Source organism: Oryctolagus cuniculus, chromosome 3 (assembly GCF_051225735.1).
Source record: "Oryctolagus cuniculus isolate XC-2025 breed Fujian yellow rabbit chromosome 3, ASM5122573v1, whole genome shotgun sequence".
NCBI lineage: Eukaryota > Metazoa > Chordata > Mammalia > Lagomorpha > Leporidae > Oryctolagus > Oryctolagus cuniculus.
Window position 1 is genome coordinate 156,610,419 of NC_142869.1, and position 18,023 is coordinate 156,628,441.

At 43.9% G+C, this 18,023-nt stretch overlaps 1 protein-coding gene across 2 annotated transcripts in view; it reads right to left on the reverse strand.

The window, feature by feature from the left end:
- TSPAN12 (tetraspanin 12) overlaps positions 1-5,541 on the reverse strand; it is a 92,082-nt gene extending 86,541 nt beyond the window's left edge. Inside the window, exons 1-3 of one of the 2 annotated variants that reach the window (XM_008258287.5) lie at positions 5,414-5,541; positions 4,974-5,157; positions 3,963-4,098 (exon numbers count right to left, since the gene is read on the reverse strand). In XM_008258287.5, coding sequence (XP_008256509.1) covers positions 3,963-4,028 — 66 coding nt within the window. In that variant the 5' untranslated portion in view covers positions 4,029-4,098; positions 4,974-5,157; positions 5,414-5,541. Of the gene's footprint in view, positions 1-3,962; positions 4,099-4,973; positions 5,158-5,413 lie in introns of those variants that run through there. The other variant, XM_070071254.2, reaches the window with a different exon arrangement.
- Positions 5,542-18,023: the final 12,482 nt, after the last annotated feature.

The following is an 18,023-nucleotide window of genomic DNA, read 5'->3' on the forward strand; positions in this document are numbered from 1 at the left end:
CAAAAAAAAGGATAGATGGGGCTGGCACTGGCTCAGTGGTTCAGTCACCACTTGGAAGTTCTTCATCCCGTAACAGAGTGCCTGGGTTTAAGTCCCAATTCCACTTCTGCTACCAGCTTCCCACTAACAGGCATCTTGGGAGGCAGTGGTCATGGTTCAAATAGTTAGATTCCTGCCACCCAAGTGGAGACCTGGATTCAATCCCCAAAGTCTGGTTACAGACTGGCCCAGTGGGTTTTGCAGGCATTTGGGGAGTAGACAGAAGATCTCTCTATGTCTGTTTATCTCTCTCTCTCTCTTCTTTCAAATAATTTTTTTAATTTATTTATTTAAAAGGCAGAGTTATGGGGGAAGGAGGAAAGAGAGAGAGATGTCTTCTATGCACTGGTTTACTTCCCAAATGGCAGTAATGGCCAGGGTTAGGCCAAGCTATAGCTAGGGGCCAGGAGCTTCATCCAGATCTCCAGCTTGGGTGGCAGGGGCCCAAGCACTTGGGCCATCCTCCACTGCGTTCCCAGGCACATTAGCAGGAAGCTGGATCAGAGTGGAGCAGCCAGGACTTGAACCAGTGCCCACATGGGATGCTGGCATCATAGGTAGAAGCTTAACTTGCTATGCCACGATGCTGGCTCCAGCAAATAAAAGTTTTTAAAAAGGATATATGAGAAGCCGGCACTGTGGTGCAGCAGGTTAAAGCCCTGGCCTGCAGCATTGGCATCTAATATGGTCACCAGTTCCAGTACCAGGTGCGCTATTTCTGATCCAGCTCCCTGCTACACAGCTGGGAAAGCATCAGAGAATGGTTGAAGTGCTTGGGCCCCTGCACCCACATGGGAGACCCAGAATAAGCTCCTAGCTCTGACCTGGTCCATCCCTGGTCATTGCGGCCATTTTGGGAGTGAAGCAGTGGATGGAAGACCTCCCTCTCTCTGTCTCTACCTTGTCTGTAACTCTGCCTTTCATATAAATAAAATATATCTTTAAAAAATAAAAAGATTTGTGAATATTTGTTTTAACTATTGCGTAGCAACAGATAACATAAATTAAATCAATAAACAACAGAATAAACCTACATGAAAACCATGAAGTAATTAACCAATATGAAATATCAGTTGAAACATGTGGAACAAAAATATAAAATGATGCTCCTATCCTATTCACTGCTTTGGGAAGAGTATAGAATAAAGTAACAGTAAGATAACACCTTAAGTTTTTCAGATTGGCAAAAATTAAAAAGTGCCATAATGCCAAGCAGATGGCAGCAAACAGACAAGCAATGGAGTATAATGGTAGTTTTATTTCTAGGGGACAAATCCCCAGGACAAGGTCCAGTCAAATAAATCATTGTAATTGTAGCAGTAGTAGCAGCACTAATCCTATCAATAACAATTACCACCGTCACCACCACAAAGATAGGAGCCATCCACCTCCTCCACTCCATTTTCAATTAGTAGTCACTGGAGCAACGACAACCACAAATACTGCTCCACACAGACAGCATTTTTGTGCCACTGTCCTACGTGCTTTATGGATATTAGCTCTAATCCTCGCAACTCTAAAAACAGAAACGATTATTCCCATTGTACAGAATAGGAGATACTGAAAGTGCCTTGCAAACACAGAAGTACTCCATTAGCTATTTTGTATGTTAGCTTTATATGATACCAAATTACTTTGTTTTGTTGATGAAATTGTGTTTCAACATAACAAAGACACTCCAATGGCTCAAATTCAGCAGAAAAACAATTTAACAAAGATAAAAAATCATGAATGTCCATGATACGAATGGGTACATGTGGGCAGATACGAGCAAATACATATTTGCGTGAAACAACTTAAAATACATAGGGATGCATACTAGGTGGTTAACCTGGATGACCATGCTGGAGAGGAGGTGATACTGGGAGAAGAGGAGGGTCGGAGGAAAAGGAAAGCAAGCCAGATAAAATCAAAACACACAAAGTTAGAAAACTGTAGTATAGGAGAACGGCAGAGACATAACAGGTTTCATTCTCTGTGGAATGAAACTCCTGGAAGAGTTTAAGGTTTAGGAGCTTTTAAGCAAATTACATTTTTCAGAAAAGCAATAGTCCTGTTAAATGATTTGGAGTTTTCCCCCTCACATGATAATCATTGTTAAGGAAGTTTTCAGGGGCAGGCCTTAGGAGGCAGAGGTGAAGCCACCACCAGGGATGCTGCATCCCATAGCCAAGGGTCTGGGACCAACTGCTGCCTCTGCTTCTCACCCAGCTTCTTCCTAATGCACCTGCACGCTGCAGGTGACGACCCAGGTACTAGGGTTCCTGCCCCTTGTGCAAGACCAGGATGGGGTTTCTGGATCCTGGCACTGGTCTGGCTACTGCAGGCATCCGGGAAGTGAAGTACTGTATGAAAGATCTCCCCCCTTCTCACTCTGCCATGCAAGTAGATAAAGAAATCTTTCAAAAAACAAACCCAAAAAAAGGTTTCCAGAGCTTTATTCTTTACTGAACAACAACAACAAAACTTAGTAATTCCAAAGTTAAAAATTAAGGCTACACGTTAAAGGCACTGTCTAGGAGAAGGAAAGGTAAGCGGTGCTCCAAGAATTGCCACCATTGGACTATCTGACCTTTGGCAAGTCATCTAACCCTCACTTATTTCCTCATTCACAAGGGAAGGAAGTTCAGCAAGGCCATTTCTAAAGTTCTTTTTAGTAACAGAATGTGATGATTTTTGAATTAAAAGGCCTAAGGTAGAAACGTAAGAGGCTATTAAATACGAGTGATAAATACACTTTAAGAAAAAAGTTCGAAATCTTAATACCTTATAGATAAGTAATGTAGTGATCCAGTTTAAAATGTACCTTTTAAGAATTAAAAACTACAATAAGATCAGTTAGCGATTTTACATTTCTAAATGGTGAATTTACTCAATGTTTTAATTTTCACGTTGAGAGAAAAGTACTGTCATGTTAGATATATTCCAGATTATTTGCTTAACAAAGGTTTGTCACCTTAAAATGGTATCATCCTCAAACAGTCTATCAACCAAAAGGTCATCCTCTGGAGGCCACATGCAAGATCCCATGAAGAAAACACTGGTCAATGCCAGTCAGGCAGCACTCCTCCCCCCAACAAAGTTCCATATTAACATTTTTAAAAGAAAATTCTAGAATCCCAGAAATAGCAAAAATAAAAAAAAGTACCTACTTAAGTATGACAGCCTACTGAAGCAGTAAGTTTTAATTTTTATATTTTCCTATGTTACATAAATACTAATGATTATTAATAACACTTTATGAAAATATATGCCTGAGCATAAGGCATTAAAAAGTCGGTAACCCATAGGGCATAAAGATTTCCATGAGTTTCTTAAATTTTATGTATTTTATTCCCTTAAATAGTCATGGGATTTTCCAAAAGTATACACAAAATTCCTTACACTTCACCAACTTAGAAACAGCTACACGAAAACCACCTTTCAGAACTTATGGGATCCCCTAGAAAACCCTACCTACTTCTTTGATAGGATACCTAGGTATGAATCTTTACCAAGAAAAAATATTAAGAGCGCCAGTCCCAACCAAACTTCATAGGCTAGGGTGACATGGAGAAACAATGTATGGCTTGCACAGTTATCTGAAAGTCCTGCAAACAAGCGGTTCCCTAAGTAGTATGTCATAATTTTCTTATCGACGGGTACAAGCACGTGTATTTATTTATATCCCTAGATTAACTTCAAGTCTAATTTTACTGCCGCTAGTATCCAGGGGTGGATTTCTTTTTTCTAATTACAAATGTAGCTCGAGTTAGATCAAAGGCATTTCAAGAAGGTCAAATTTTGCTTCTGTAAAAATAGAGGGTGTGAGCCCATGTAATTAAATAATGCTTGGCCATGCCCTCTGGCGCATTATCTGGTGGCTTCAGGAAGCCCGGTCCAGCCGTCCCCACCTGTTGGCGCCGTGGAACTGTTTGACTTACCCAGAAAAGCAGATTGAGGGCATAGAGCAGGCAGCGCAGGCACTTCACGGAGTCTTCTCTGGCCATTGTGAGCCCCGCGAGGGAGAAGCCCCATCCTTTCACCACATCCTATCCTCGCCGGCCAAAAAGGAGCGATCTGCCGGGCGCGGGGGAGAACAGGGGACTTGTCAGCAGGCAGCCCTCCAGGGCCAGCCCCACCCTCCGTCCCCGGCTGGGTCCGGAGGGTCCCAAAGCCTGGTTCCTCGGAGACACCCTTCATCAAAACGCCCCTGTTAAAGCTGCAGCACTGAGCTCCCAGAAGTTCCCACCCAGCTTCAGATAACACCTGCCGGGCAAAGGAAAGACAGGCTCTGGGGATGAATGAAGGCGCACAGTAAACTCCCGTTCTCAGGGGACACTCGGCGGGTACCTCTGCTTTCCCACGGGACTCCTTAAAACCTCCCTCGACCCGCGCCCCTCCTGGGGGACAGTTCTGCTTGGAGCTGTCCCCGGGAGACGTCACAGGCGCCACTGGCGAGCCGGAAGGCACTCGCGCCCTCCTCCTTAGGACGGCTCCCGAGCCCACCAAACTCGCACGTCCGCACCTCCCGGTCCCGCAGCTCGGGCATGAACACGGGGGACCGGAGGGGGCGCAGCGCGTAGCAGGGATTCCGCCCGGCGACTAGGGTTTCCTTGGGACAATGTGAGAAATGAGGTTTTCGGTCCCAGAATGATGGATTAGCCCGAGTGGGGGCGGGGATGGGGAGGGGGCGCCGGTGCAGCTGTGCAGACGCCGGGTTAGTCACTGGGTCGCCCTCCCCCGGCCCCGGCCACTCAGAGAGACAAGACGGAGCGCTCCCGGCCGCCTGCGGAGCACAAAGCCGGCGCGGCCAGCAGCCCCGCCACCGCGTGCGCGCGCCCCCGGCAGGGCGCGGGGGTCAGCTCGGAAGCCAGCCTCGAAGTGGCTGGGCACCCAGCCGCCGGGCTGGTGGCACCGCGGGCAGGGAGGACCCGAGACGCGCGGTCACTCACCGTTGGCGCAGGGCTCCGCGCCCCACTCCCGCCGGGGAACAGTCGGGGACACACACTGGGGACTCATCGAGGCAGGGACCCTCCTCCCGCACAGCCAAAGAACTGCATGGGCTCAAACTGCAGACGCTTCCTTCTCTTCCTCTCCCCTCGCCGCCGCCGCCGCCGCCGCCACAGCGGCCGCCTCCTGGGAAAAAAGGGGAAAAAAAAAAAAAAAAAAAGTCCTGGGCAGCAGTTGCTGGAAAGTCTCTGCTAAGCCACCTCCCAGCGCCGCTGTCCCTTCCCTCCCAAGTCCTTGCCAAGTCCGGACGAGGCAGCGGCGGCAGCCAGGGCCAGCTGCACAAACTCTCAGCGCATGCTCGGGCCGCTGGCTGCCGGGGTTGGGTCCTAGTGGGTGTTTCTTGTCCCCCTCACCCGGCGAGAGACCCCAAAGGGCTCCTCACCTCTGCAAGACACGGTGCAGGAAAAAGATAGAGCCTGGAAACTTTGCTCAGCAAACCCCTTTAAAATGGTGGGGTCGGAGAAATGGAGGCTGGGTTACGACCATAGCGAAGCAGGCTTTTATTATATGAAAATATTTGTGTTTGAGAAGGGGGGTAATGGGTGGCTCAGCCCAGTTCCTGCAATGAGAAACTCGTTTTCACAACCTTAATGGAACCACCTCCTGTGATTTGTCACTAGCGTGGTGCCCTATGAACCTCCTGATGGCTCGGCTGCCCTCCCCGGTTGTGAAAAACAGTTCTTTCCCCCTTCATGCACCACTAACGGCACTCGGGGCCACCGGGGCCACTCTGACACCCAGAAGAGGGAGGGAACGCGCTTTAAGGGCTTCACAAGTAAGGCAAGATGAAAGTTGCCAGAATGTCTCCCAGCAAACTTGTTTGGAGTTTTCAATGAGTGATTGATCTTGAAATATGTAGTTGGCAGTGGGAGTTCGGAAAAGTGCCTCTTTGCATGTTTTTACTGAGAAACTAACAGTTTCAAGTAAGACTAGGCGACGATCCTTCCAAAGGTATCTTACCTTTTAGAAATAAGTTTCACACTCCAGAAAAATCACTGGGTCATATTCTCCACTTTCAATTTGGATTTTTTTTTTTTTTTTTTTTTTTTGACAGGCAGAGTTAGAGAGAGAGAGAAAGGTCTTCCTTTTTCTGTTGGTTCACCCCCCAAGTAGCCGCTATGGCTGGTGCATTGCAGCCAGTGCGCCACGCTGATCCGAAGGCAGAAGCCAGGTGCTTCCTCCTGGTCTCCCATGCGGGTGCAGGGCCCAAGCACTTGGGCCATCCTCCACTGCCCTCCCAGGCCACAGCAGAGAGCTGGACTGGAAGAGGAGCAACCAGGACAGAATCCGGTGCCCCGACCAGGACTAGAACCCGCAGTGCCAGAGCCGCAGGTGGAGGATTAGCCAAGTGAGCCATGGCGCCGGCCTCAATTTGGGTGTTTTATGCCTCAAAATACAACACGTTTGTGTGATTATTTTTGTGCTCATGGCGTGGCAGATAAACCTTCACCAGCAAATATGAATTACCAGGAATACAAGCAATGTCTTTGAGAAAAGCTAATAACTGGAGTCCTTCAATTTCCTGGCAGGAAAAGAAAAGAGTATTGAAGGCCTGCCTACCCTTGCCTGCCTGTGTGGGGTCAGTTGCTTTCAGGAACAACACCGGCACGATGGCACACCTTCTCATTCAGAGAGAACTAACATCAAGACCAAAAGATGAAACACCAAGGTCCTGGGTTAGTTGGAAAATCCCCAATAAGTCAGCTAAGCAGTATATCAGACAGAAAGCTTGCAAAGGTGTAATGATTTTAGCCATCCACACAAAGCACTAAGCAAAATGTCCCGTCACCCATCCAATGACTCTGAGTCTGGCACAAAAGCTGCTTCTGGATTCACAGAGGAAAGCAAAGAAATCCATTTTTATCTTCAGTTTCTGTTCAGATCAGGACATGTGGGTGTTATAAGCAGAGCCATCTGAATGCTGTAGGTGCCACACATTCCTGAGAGTAAACACCCCCAGCACTGAGGGGAGTCTGAATCATTAAAACTGAGAAGAGAGGGGCCAGCACAGTGGTGCAGCAGGTTAATCCTCCCTTTGCAGTGCCAGCATCCAGTATGGGCCCCGGTTCGAGTCCTGGCTGCTCCACTTCCAATCCAGCTCTCTGCTGTGGCCTGGGAAAGCAGTGGAAGATGGCCCAAGCCCTTGAGCCCCTGCCCCTGTGTGGGAGACCTAGAAGAAGGTCCTGGCTCCTGGCTTTGGATCAGCCCAGCTCTGGCCATTGTGGCTATTTGTGGAGTGAACCAGTGGGTGGAAAACCTTTCTCTCTGTCCTCTGTCTCTCCCTCTCACTGTCTGTAACTCTACCTTTCAAATAAATAAATAAAATCTTAAAAAAAAAAAAAAAACTGAGAAGAGAGCACTGATTTCTGTCGCAGAAGTACATTCCTCTTCTATTTCTAGAAGAGAGTTAAGTACTTTCAACTTAATTTATATTTTTTAAATTTTTTTTTTGACAGGCAGAGTGGACAGTGAGAGAGAGAGAGGGAGAAAGGTCTTCCTTTTGCCATTGGTTCACCCCCCCAATGGCCACTGCAGCCGGTGCACCACGCTGATCCGAAGGCAGGAGCCAGGTACTTATCCTGGTCTCCCATGGGGTGCAGGGCCCAAGCACTTGGGCCATCCTTCACTGCACTCCCAGGCCACAGCAGAGAGCTGGCCTGGAAGAGGGGCAACCAGGACAGAATCCGGCGCCCTGACCAGGACTAGAACCCGGTGTGCCGGCACCGCAGGGGGAGGATTAGCCTATTGAGCCGCAACGCAGGCCTTAATTTATAAATTTTAAGGATCAACACCCAGGAATAATAAAACTTTAAAAGGGGCTTTAGAAATACATATGTACCCCTTTTCCTAGTACATAAGGGGCCTTCAAAAAGTTCATGAACAATGGAATTAAAATATGCCTATTTTGCCCCCCATTTGAAATTTATGAAAAATGAAGATCCTCAAAGATTCCATGAAAGTACATACATTACAAAAAAAAAACTACTTTTCAAAATTTTTTGCACCAAAATAAACTGACCTCTTTTTTAGAAGATTTATTGGAAAGGCAGAGTTAATGAGCAAGAAGAGTGAGAGAGATAAGAAGAGACACACAGAGAGCGTTCTTCCATCCCCTGGTTCACTCCTCAGATAGGCAAAAAGACCTGTGCTGGGCCAGGCTGAAGCCAGAATCTGGAACTCCATCTGGGTCTCCCACATGGATGGCAGTGACCCAAGTATGTGGACCGTCTTCTGCTTTTCCTGGCCAATCAGCAGGCAACTGATTTGGAAGTGGAGCAGACAGGACTCAAGACAGCACACATATGGGAGGCCAGTGTTGAAGCCGAAAGCTTAACCCACTGCGCCACAACACCAGATGCATAAATTTATCTTTTAATTCCGTTTTCCCACAAACTATTTGAACTCCCATCAAAAGGATTATAGAACAAAAAGAAGTTAAAGGAGTTGCTTAACATTTCATCTTTACTCAGATTCCAACTGACTTCTAGAATCATAACTCTATCCCTAGTTTGGCGGTTCTTAAAATTATTGTACTTTTAAATCACTTGGGGAAATTTGAAAAAATCCTGATGTTCTAATGTATCCCACACCACTTAAATCAGAATCTCAGCAGTTGTGGCCTACACACAGATTTTTCAAAGCTCCCTAGGTAATTGTAGTCTCCAGCAAACTTTGAAAACTGATGCAACAAAGGTTTTACAGCTACCTTAAAACTAGTAGAAGAATCTACTCAGGTTCATATCTCCCATGTTAATACATTAGGATTAATAACCCCATTTTACAAGTTAAGAGCTGTAATTATTGCTCTAATAATCCTCATAAATGGTCATCAGATTTTGGGAATCAACATTTCAGTAGAGGAGATCTTACCACAATTGAGTCATTGGGATACTGGGCAATTTGATTGTGTACACTTTCCTGTAACTCCTTCTCCTGTTAACCTACCTCTAGCCCTACCCTGTTTCTGTCTTTTGGAATCCTGAGTGTGAGCAACACTGTCTCTAAAATGACAGCCCTGCAATGACTTGGGAGCAGCTGCTGTTTCCTCCCTCCCCAAGCTCCTCTTCTGCAGGATTATAGAAGCACAGTAAGATTTGATATCACAGCTGTCATTGGGCAAACTCTATATTTTTCTCTGTAAGAACTGTTTTGTGTGTGTGTGTGTGTGTGTGTGCACAAAAGGAGGATGAAGAATTCACAATATGACTACAAGGATTTGAATGTAGAACAATACATTAGAGAAATTGTATGGCTATAGGACAGAAACTCAATTCTATTCTTATATGTGCTTCATAAAGTATTATTTGAGTGTGTGGGACCTACTGAGCTTCACACTGAAGATATTTAGTTCCTACCTTCCCAAAAAAGGCAAAATAGTTGTTTTCTAATCATATAAGAATAATATCAATAAGCATTTTCAAGCAGTCCCTTCTGTGTAAGTTACAAAGTCAGGGAGAAAACTCAGCTACAAGGTAAAGTAATACAAGTTCCTGGCTCCACAATAACCTTGTTTGTCTGGGTCTTATTCCACTCATTCCACTCAGTTATGGAGAACAGAGCAGCACAGGTGTTGGGCCACATGAGTGAATTTCTATTCTTCTTAAGACCCTTACAAGTATACATGGGACAAATCTTCACAGTCACTGCGGGAAAGAGATCTAATATGCTTTGAACTGTTATGTGTACCTTACACAATAAATGCCTCTCTAAAGATGTCTACTAATTCTTCATCACCACAAATGCGATGCTGAGACGCAGATAGGCGACTTCTCAAGGGCCACACGGTAGTGAGAAAAGAAGCTGAGAGTCCAAGATTGGTCTGACTTTGCCACTGCTAATCTGTATTCCAATAAAATTTCAAATCTTGGTGAGAATTCATTGACAAAAGCCTTCAGAAGAAAAATATCCAAGGTATTTTACATTTATTTGAGAAACAGAGAAAATGAGATATATTAAAAAGGGGATGCCCAACTACTGGGTCACTCTCCAAATGCCTACAATTGTCAAGGCAGGGCCAAGCTAAGGCCAGGAGCCAGGAACTTAATCCAAGTCTCCCTGGGTTAACTTCATGTGGGCGCATAAGAGGAAGATAGAGAATTCACATGGGTGGCAGGCACCCAATCACTTGGTCCTTCACCATTGACTCCCATGCTCTGCAGTAGCAGGAAACTGCAGCCAGGATGGGAGCTGGGGATCAAATCCACTCAGTCCAGGTTGCAACACAGGCATCTTAACTGCTAGGCCAGACTCCAGCTCCTCGACATTCTTCATTAGTCATTTGAAACTTAAACTGAATTTCAAATATGTTTACTCAAACTATAATTGGTAAATCTACCTTGAACTTTCATTTCTGAAACAGTATACCTGGGGCCGGCACTGTGGCATAGTGGGGTAAGTCTGCCTGCAGTGCCATCATCCCACATGGGTGCTGGTTCATGTCCCAGCTGCTCCACTTCTTATCCAGCTCTCTGCTATGGCCTGAGAAAGCAGCAGAAGATGGCCCAGGTGCTTGGGCCCCTATACCAGCATGGGAGACCTAGAAGAAGCTCCTGGCTCCTGGCTTCGAATCAGCCCATCTCTGGCCATTGTGGCCATCTGGGGAGCGAACTAGCAGATGGAAGACCTTTTTTTTTTTGCCTCTCCCTCTCTCTTTGCCTGTAACTCTACCTCTCAAATAAGTAAGTCAATCTTTAAAAAAAAAAAAAAAAACAACAACAGTAAACCCAATAGGACCTGAGAAAATCTTTCCTTTACTGATTTAAGTAGACTGTTGTCGACTACAACTTAGGGTTGACAGATAAAACACAAATGCTTAATCAGATTTTAATTTCAGGTAAACAACAAAAGTATTTTTGATGCAAGCATGACCCAGTTGTTTCATCACATTGGACATACGTATCCTGAAAACAAATTGTACTAAGTCTATCTGAAATTCAAATATAACTGCGTTTCCTACATTTTATATGTTAACTCTGTCCAGCACTGAATGCAAACCCGAAAATTCAACTCAAAATGTCACAATAGGTAATAGAGGAAGTTCTGAAATAGCAGTTCATCCATGCAGTAATATCATACCATGGACTCCATTCTTATCCTTCCTTGTTCCTCTGATCTACACAATGTATCTCCATGTTGCCCTCAGCTGTCCCCACTCATGGTCACAAAACATATGTGCAAATCTAGGCAGCACACCCAGTTACTACCTCCAGAGGAAGAAGAAATGGTTTCCTCTGATGGTCTATCTTCAGATCAAGGAAGCCTCTCCTAGGAGTCTTGAAGCAGCTCACTCCTCGATTCATTGGATAGAACCCAGTCACATACTCAGGTATGAAGCAAGTATTGGCAAGAAGTACAGCTATTCTGTCCCTGGTTTTAAGGCAAGCAGGATGCATTCTCTGGGTTTGGGACAACTCTTCTCTACAGCAAATGGCCAGAGGATGGGAGGTCACTGAGCACAGATTATTGTTTGCACTGGGGGTTGGATGTAGGGAATGGGGAAAGGAATGGATGCTATCATGCTGTCATCCTTTCTCCCATTCCCTGCTGAAACAGCCTAGCTCTTGGGCAACTGTTTCTGGGCCACCACTTCACAAAGGCCCTTAGTTACCAAGAGAACCACTGAAGCAGGGATTTGCTGGCAACAGTGAAAGAACCTAAGAAAATCCAGATCACATCACTTGTATCCTATGCCACAATTTCCTGTACTCTCATTTGCATTTATATACAGCACTTTTTAGTAAAGGATGACCCACATCAGCACCCTCATATAAACCCCTAGAATGCTTTCCTCTTAGAGTTTATCCAAGCCCAGCCTTCACGCAGAGTTCAGAGAGTTGGACTCAGTTCGTCAGTAGACATTATTACAAATAATGCAATCCTATTCAATAAATATTTATTGAAGTTACTATAAATTTAGAACAGTCAATTTAGATGCCAAAAGTTCTCACATATTTTGACCCTCAAAAATTCCTGTTCATTAGCATTCTTCCTCTCCAGAGAGCAAACCTTATAGGACTTAAGAATTCTTTCCCTTTGTGCAAAGTCCTAATTTACAGTTCTTTGAAATCAACTGTAAAGGAAAAGAGGGAGTACAGGTCAGTTCCAACAGCCGCCAAGGCCGACTTTTGTCAGAAGTTAATCAATTATACCACTACACCAGCTTCTTGCTGTGTCCACAATATAACAACCAGGGAAAACCAAACAGTTACCATGAATATTAAACACATGTGTTTTATTGTTGCCCCTTCAATCTCCATGTTATGCTTTAGAACTTTCGGGCTACTCCAACACAACAATAATTAAGAAATTATTTATTTACACTAAAGTGTTTAATTTTGAAAATTATTTTCAGTTAGCTAATATAAACTCAAAGGTCTTCATGCTACCATGTATGAACCAGCCATTTTATGTAAAAATACCAATTGTGATTTTCTGATTAGAATTCAGCCTTGAAAAGAGGTTTCTCATTGAAACTTAATGTTCTCATGTTACTTTTTGTGAGCATGTCATTATCATCCACAACTGTGTTTGGCAAATTCAATATGTAGTAAATTTTCATCTCATATTTTGTAGTTTTAATGCATAAATGATTGATGGATGAATAAGAAAAAGAAAAGTAGTGTCCTTCCTGTTTTGGGGGGATTTGTATTCTTTCCAAAGAAAGACTGGCATTTCTAACAATTTCCAGTGTGTCCTACTATCTTTGGATGGTCGATTTTCTTTCTTAGAAAGCAGTATTTGCTGATTGATTACCACTCACAGAAATGAAGGAGGAGATAGCATGTCAGGAATAAAAGATGTCCACCGATAACTCATAGGGTTAGTTTTAATATTATAAGCATTTCTGTTATCAGCTTCGTCAGCAATATTGACCAGAGAAAAGACTTAGGATGCAGCATGTTTGATTTAGGAAACTTACACATATCTTCTAATGAGGAGTGGGAATGAAATTACATAATTTTTGGTATGAGTTTTTTACTGTTGATGTTTTATGAGTCATTGTCACTGTAGCCTTGAGTTACAGTGCGGATCTTTCCACACCCACCAATGTGAAGATGAACTGATTCTCGCTTGGGAGAAAGTGGTTAAAAAGTGATAGCAACCAGCTTGGGCTGACCACACGTTGACTTCAGTAACTACATCGCAAGAGCTGGCCCTCAGATCAAATGGGAAAACTGAGAATATAGCAGCCCACAACTTAAGTTTCTTAAATGTCCTCTCTTCCTCAATCTTCCTTTTACTGTCACCAATTTTCACACGTACAAACATCACAAATCAGCTTCCTTTTCCTCCTGCCACAGCCTTCCCTCTATTTCAGCCAGTGTTCCAAACTATCCCACGAAGCGATCACATTCGCTACACATTCAGGGTTTCACAAATGCGCCTCACTCAGTTATGGGAGAGGGCATATAGAGGGCCAGAATCTAAAAACTAGACCAATCAATTAGGGTGTGACTGGAACTTGAGTGAAGACTCATCAAAAGGCAATGTAAATCCAGGCAGTCAAGCGGAACGGAACCAAGTATGAGGGGAATGTGTTGGCAAGCACTAGGTGGAAATCTCGGCAGGAAGACAGATGGCAGTGTCCAAGAGGCCCAGCAAATGGTAACAGGCAGGTGCCCTGGCAGACAGACAGAATTCAGTGGTCCAGGGGTTGGAGAAGTTTCATGCAAGGAAGGAAAGACACACCGCCCTCCCACGCCCACCCCAGTATGTCAAGGTGATTTAGCCTCTCTTTGCTAAGGCTGAGAGGGAGGCTGATCCAGAGAGATGAACTCGGGTCACTGGAGACATAAGACTCAGAAACAAGAAACACAGTCCCACGGGAATTCCACTAGCCCCTAGTTTGCAAGTCACATTGTTAAGGTTAGGAAAGTTTGCGGTTTCCAGATTAAGGAAGATTTAAGAGCTGGACTGAGGAGTTAGAGACAATAAGAGCTACGGGGTGGTTTTTAATATTATGATTATTAATGTTTGAGAGACAGGGACAGGCAGACAGACAGACAGAGAGCTCCCATCCAATGGGTCACTCCTCAAATGCCCACCATGGCCAGGGCTGGGCTAGGCCAGAGCCTGGAGCTGGTTTCTCACGTGGACAGGAGCCTAATTATTTGAGCCATCACCTGCTGTCTCCCAGAGTCTGCATTAGAAGGAAACTAGAATCCAGAGCTGAAGCCATGACATAGACAAATCTACCACGGGGCCAAACATCCTCCTGGCACTGAAGCTTTCTGATGTGAGCAGAATAACAAAACAACAGACGAAGTTTGAAGGTCACTTGGGTTTGAAGCTGGCATGGCCTCATCTCCTTTTAAGAGCCTCAGTTTCCTTATCTGTATCCTTGCCTCCTAAAGTGGGTATTATGTGATACGGGAATTGTCTAAATTTAGCTTGGGGGGAGGGGGTGTTACATTCTCCTTTGAGGTTTAAATAGGATCCGCTGAGCCTCTTTCCCTTAAGCAGTGGGTAAAATTGCTTTCCCATTGCAATCCCTCGGGTATTCCTGGGATGGGGAAAGAAGAAGGAAATCCTCCCAGAGTCTGATTCAGACCTTGGATCGTCTGGCCAACCCATGCATCTTCTTTTCTCTGAGGGATGACAGCTTTCAGAAAGACTCTTCCCTTCTCAACATATGGTTTACACAAGCCTGTGTCCATCAAAGACAAGAGTATTTTTGCAGCAGCATCACAGACAACCCAAAAGAAATATTACAAATCCTCTGGTTACTCTAGTTCTACTGTGTCTTTACAGCTACTATTCCCTGCACTTTCCATGTTGACTGTCCCTCTCTTCACTAATCTTTCTCACCACTTGCACCGCAGCTGCAAATCCCAGTAACTCCCATGCAGACAACATGATTATTTGTTATGTTTCCATCTTCTTCCATGCTATGTATCCCTACAAATCTCAGCTTTCATACAATTTTTTCCCTAAGAGAAATTCATGTTTAAAAAAAGAAGAAAGCAAGGGCAGCATTGTGGCATAGTGGGTTAAGCCACCACCTGCAATGCCAGCATCACATATGGGTGCTCGTTGGCATTCCAGATGCTCTACTTCTGATCCAGCTCCCTGCTAACAGAATGGGAAAAGCAGCTGAAAATGGTTGAAGTGTTTGAGCTCCTTCCACACGGGAGACCTGGAAGAAGCTCCTGGCCCTGGCTTTGGTCTGAACCAGCCCCATTCATTGCAGCCATCTGGGGAGTGAACCAACAGATGGAAGTGCTTGCAATCCTTCTTTCTCTCTCTCTCAGTAACTCTGATTCTCTCTCTCTCTCTCTCTCTCTCTCTGTCCCTCTCTCTCAGTAATACTGATTTTCAAATAAATTAAAAAAACTTTTAAAAATATAACAAAACTCCTTTATAGTGTATCCTATATCCCAGAAAATATTCTAAATGCTATAAAATATTAGTAGCATAATCCTAAAAAACACCATTTTATCTGGGAAGAAACTAAGACAAGTCATGTGGTTAGTAAAAGTCAAAGCCAAACCTCTACCTGTGGCTCCAGAGTTTTGTAACAGTAGACAGAACCCAACAAAATGCCCAGAAATGGATAAATTATTAGGATTGTCCTGCTAGCAGAGTGTAGGATACACCACACACAAGAAGATCACTAAAGAAATAATTATTTGGCAATATTTAACTGGATATTGTGTGGAGTGTTAATGTTTTAAGCATTTCTGAACAAATATTGTTACATTTTCCTCTTCAGACATTCACAACTCTTCAGCATATTAAAGTTTCTTACAACTCCTATAAGAAATAAAAAATTTTTATGTTATATATGCCAGAACTTCCTAAATATATTTGGTCAAGTAACATCTCTTTCTCTCTTTCGCTCTTTCTCTCTCTCTCTCTTTCTCGTGTGTGTGTGTGTGTCACAAAGAGAGACAGAGATTGACAGAGATACAGAGACACACATTCCTATTGATAAAGCATAGGGCTAGCACTCAATTGGACATACTTTGGGAAATACCAGTTTCTATAAACACTGAGACAGTTCACAGAACTTAGCAGTTTAAGTAGATTTGAAGCACAACAATATGGAAATACAGGGGAAATACAATGAACTTGAATTTAATCCCAAGTATTAAAGTATCTTCCTCATGTCTATGGTGTCATACTCCAGAGGTCCATGTCATTCATTGGAGAATTCAATGATCATCACCCAAATTTCTACAAAACACTATCTTAATTTCTCCATTTCATTACGAAATTTCTAAACAAGCACTCAATGACAACAAACTAACATTGTTTGGAAATGCTTTTGCAATCAGTTCTTCATTTCTGATGTTGTTTAAATTCCAGTTTTTCTGCTTCTGTCTTTGTTATCTGTCTGACTTTTCCATCTTCATTTGATCTCTGCACTTGACACTTTTATAGGAGTTTCAAGTCAGTTCTTGTCTCACAGATGAAAAATGACATCACAAAACAAAGAAAATGGATGAGTGAAAGGTTTTTATTGAGAAACAGAGATTCTTGTTAACCAGAGGGGACCCAAGAGAGGGTTCCAGCTATGTCTTGGTATGGAAGCTTATGTAGTGCCTACTGATTGCTCAACTTCTCACACAGTTTCTAAATATCAGGGGTCTGGTTTTTTGTCTTAGTTTTTTTTTTTTTTTTAATACATTTACATCTGGTCTGGTTTGCATACTTTTTGAGAAGTGATCAAGGTCTCTGATCAGTAAGAAATGCGTATCTTACATTTTGGGAAGTGGTCATGGTCTCTGGTCAGTTGAAACATTATCTTACTGTTGTGATCAAGTCCAGCCTCAGAGCCAGGAATGTTATCTTATTCACCACCTGAGAATTCTTACAGTTGAAACATGTTGCTGACCAGTTAAGAAATGTATGTGGTCTGATCTAATGCCAGAGCCTAGGTCCTTGTAGTAATTTTTGGGCACAAGACTGTTCTCAGTCTCAGGACCCACTATGTTTCCTATATCTTTGCCTTTTATTCCTCTTACCACCTCCTCACAATAGTAGGCTAGCTCCCTACCAACAACTTCTATCCCTCTCCTCGTTCATTGTGTTTATTGACCCCTTCCAGTCAGCATAAGTGACCATCTTTTCCAGTTTGGGCCATCATGAGGGTCCTCCCAACTTAGCAGTTCTCAGCACTAGCCCATGGAACCATCCTTCCAGATGCACCCCAGGAACTCATGTGACACAAACCCAGCAAGAGTGCACACCCAATATACATGGCAAACATTATATCTACTTTGACAAGCTAAAGATCTCATAAAAAGTCCCATCTTCACTGGGATTCACTGGATTAAAGTGGTTTCATAAAGGTTGGAGACTACAAAGAAGGGATTAGGCAGGGCTGCAAGATCCAGGGGCCCATCTGTCAGCAATTACCACCTCTTTTTAAAAAAGGAGGAGGAGGAGAAAGAGAAGAAATTGACATTTGGTCTACTGGTTAAGATGCCACTTGGAATGCCTGAATCTCAAACCAGAGTGCCTGAGTTTGAGTTCTGACTCTGCTGTTGATTCCAACTCCCTGCTATCATGCATGCTGGGAAGGTAGCAGATGATGGTTCAAGTACTTGTGTCCCTGCCACCCACATAGGATACCTGAATGGAGCTTCTGGTTCCAGCTTCCATCTAGCCCAGCCCTGGTTGTTGCTGGCATTTCAGGAATAAACCGGCAGATAGAAGTGCTCTCTCTCTCTCTCTTTTTCTCTGAATGTCACAAATAAATAAGACAAGCAACCTTCTTTACCAATGGCTTGGATGCCTAACAGAAAATAAAATTAAAAAAACAAAACAGAACACAAGATTTTTCTTTCTTCTCAGGACCACCTTCTCTTACATCACACTGATGACAGTTTATCACCCTTCTCTTCTTCCTGTAGACTCATCCGGTCCTTGAATATGACATACTGTAAACACTGAGGTCATAATCAACCCTGCTCTCAGTCACAAGGTTGTGGTTCTCAGTTTAGAAAGATAAGTCTAATACTCTGGTTTCTCTTCAAATCATATAAATC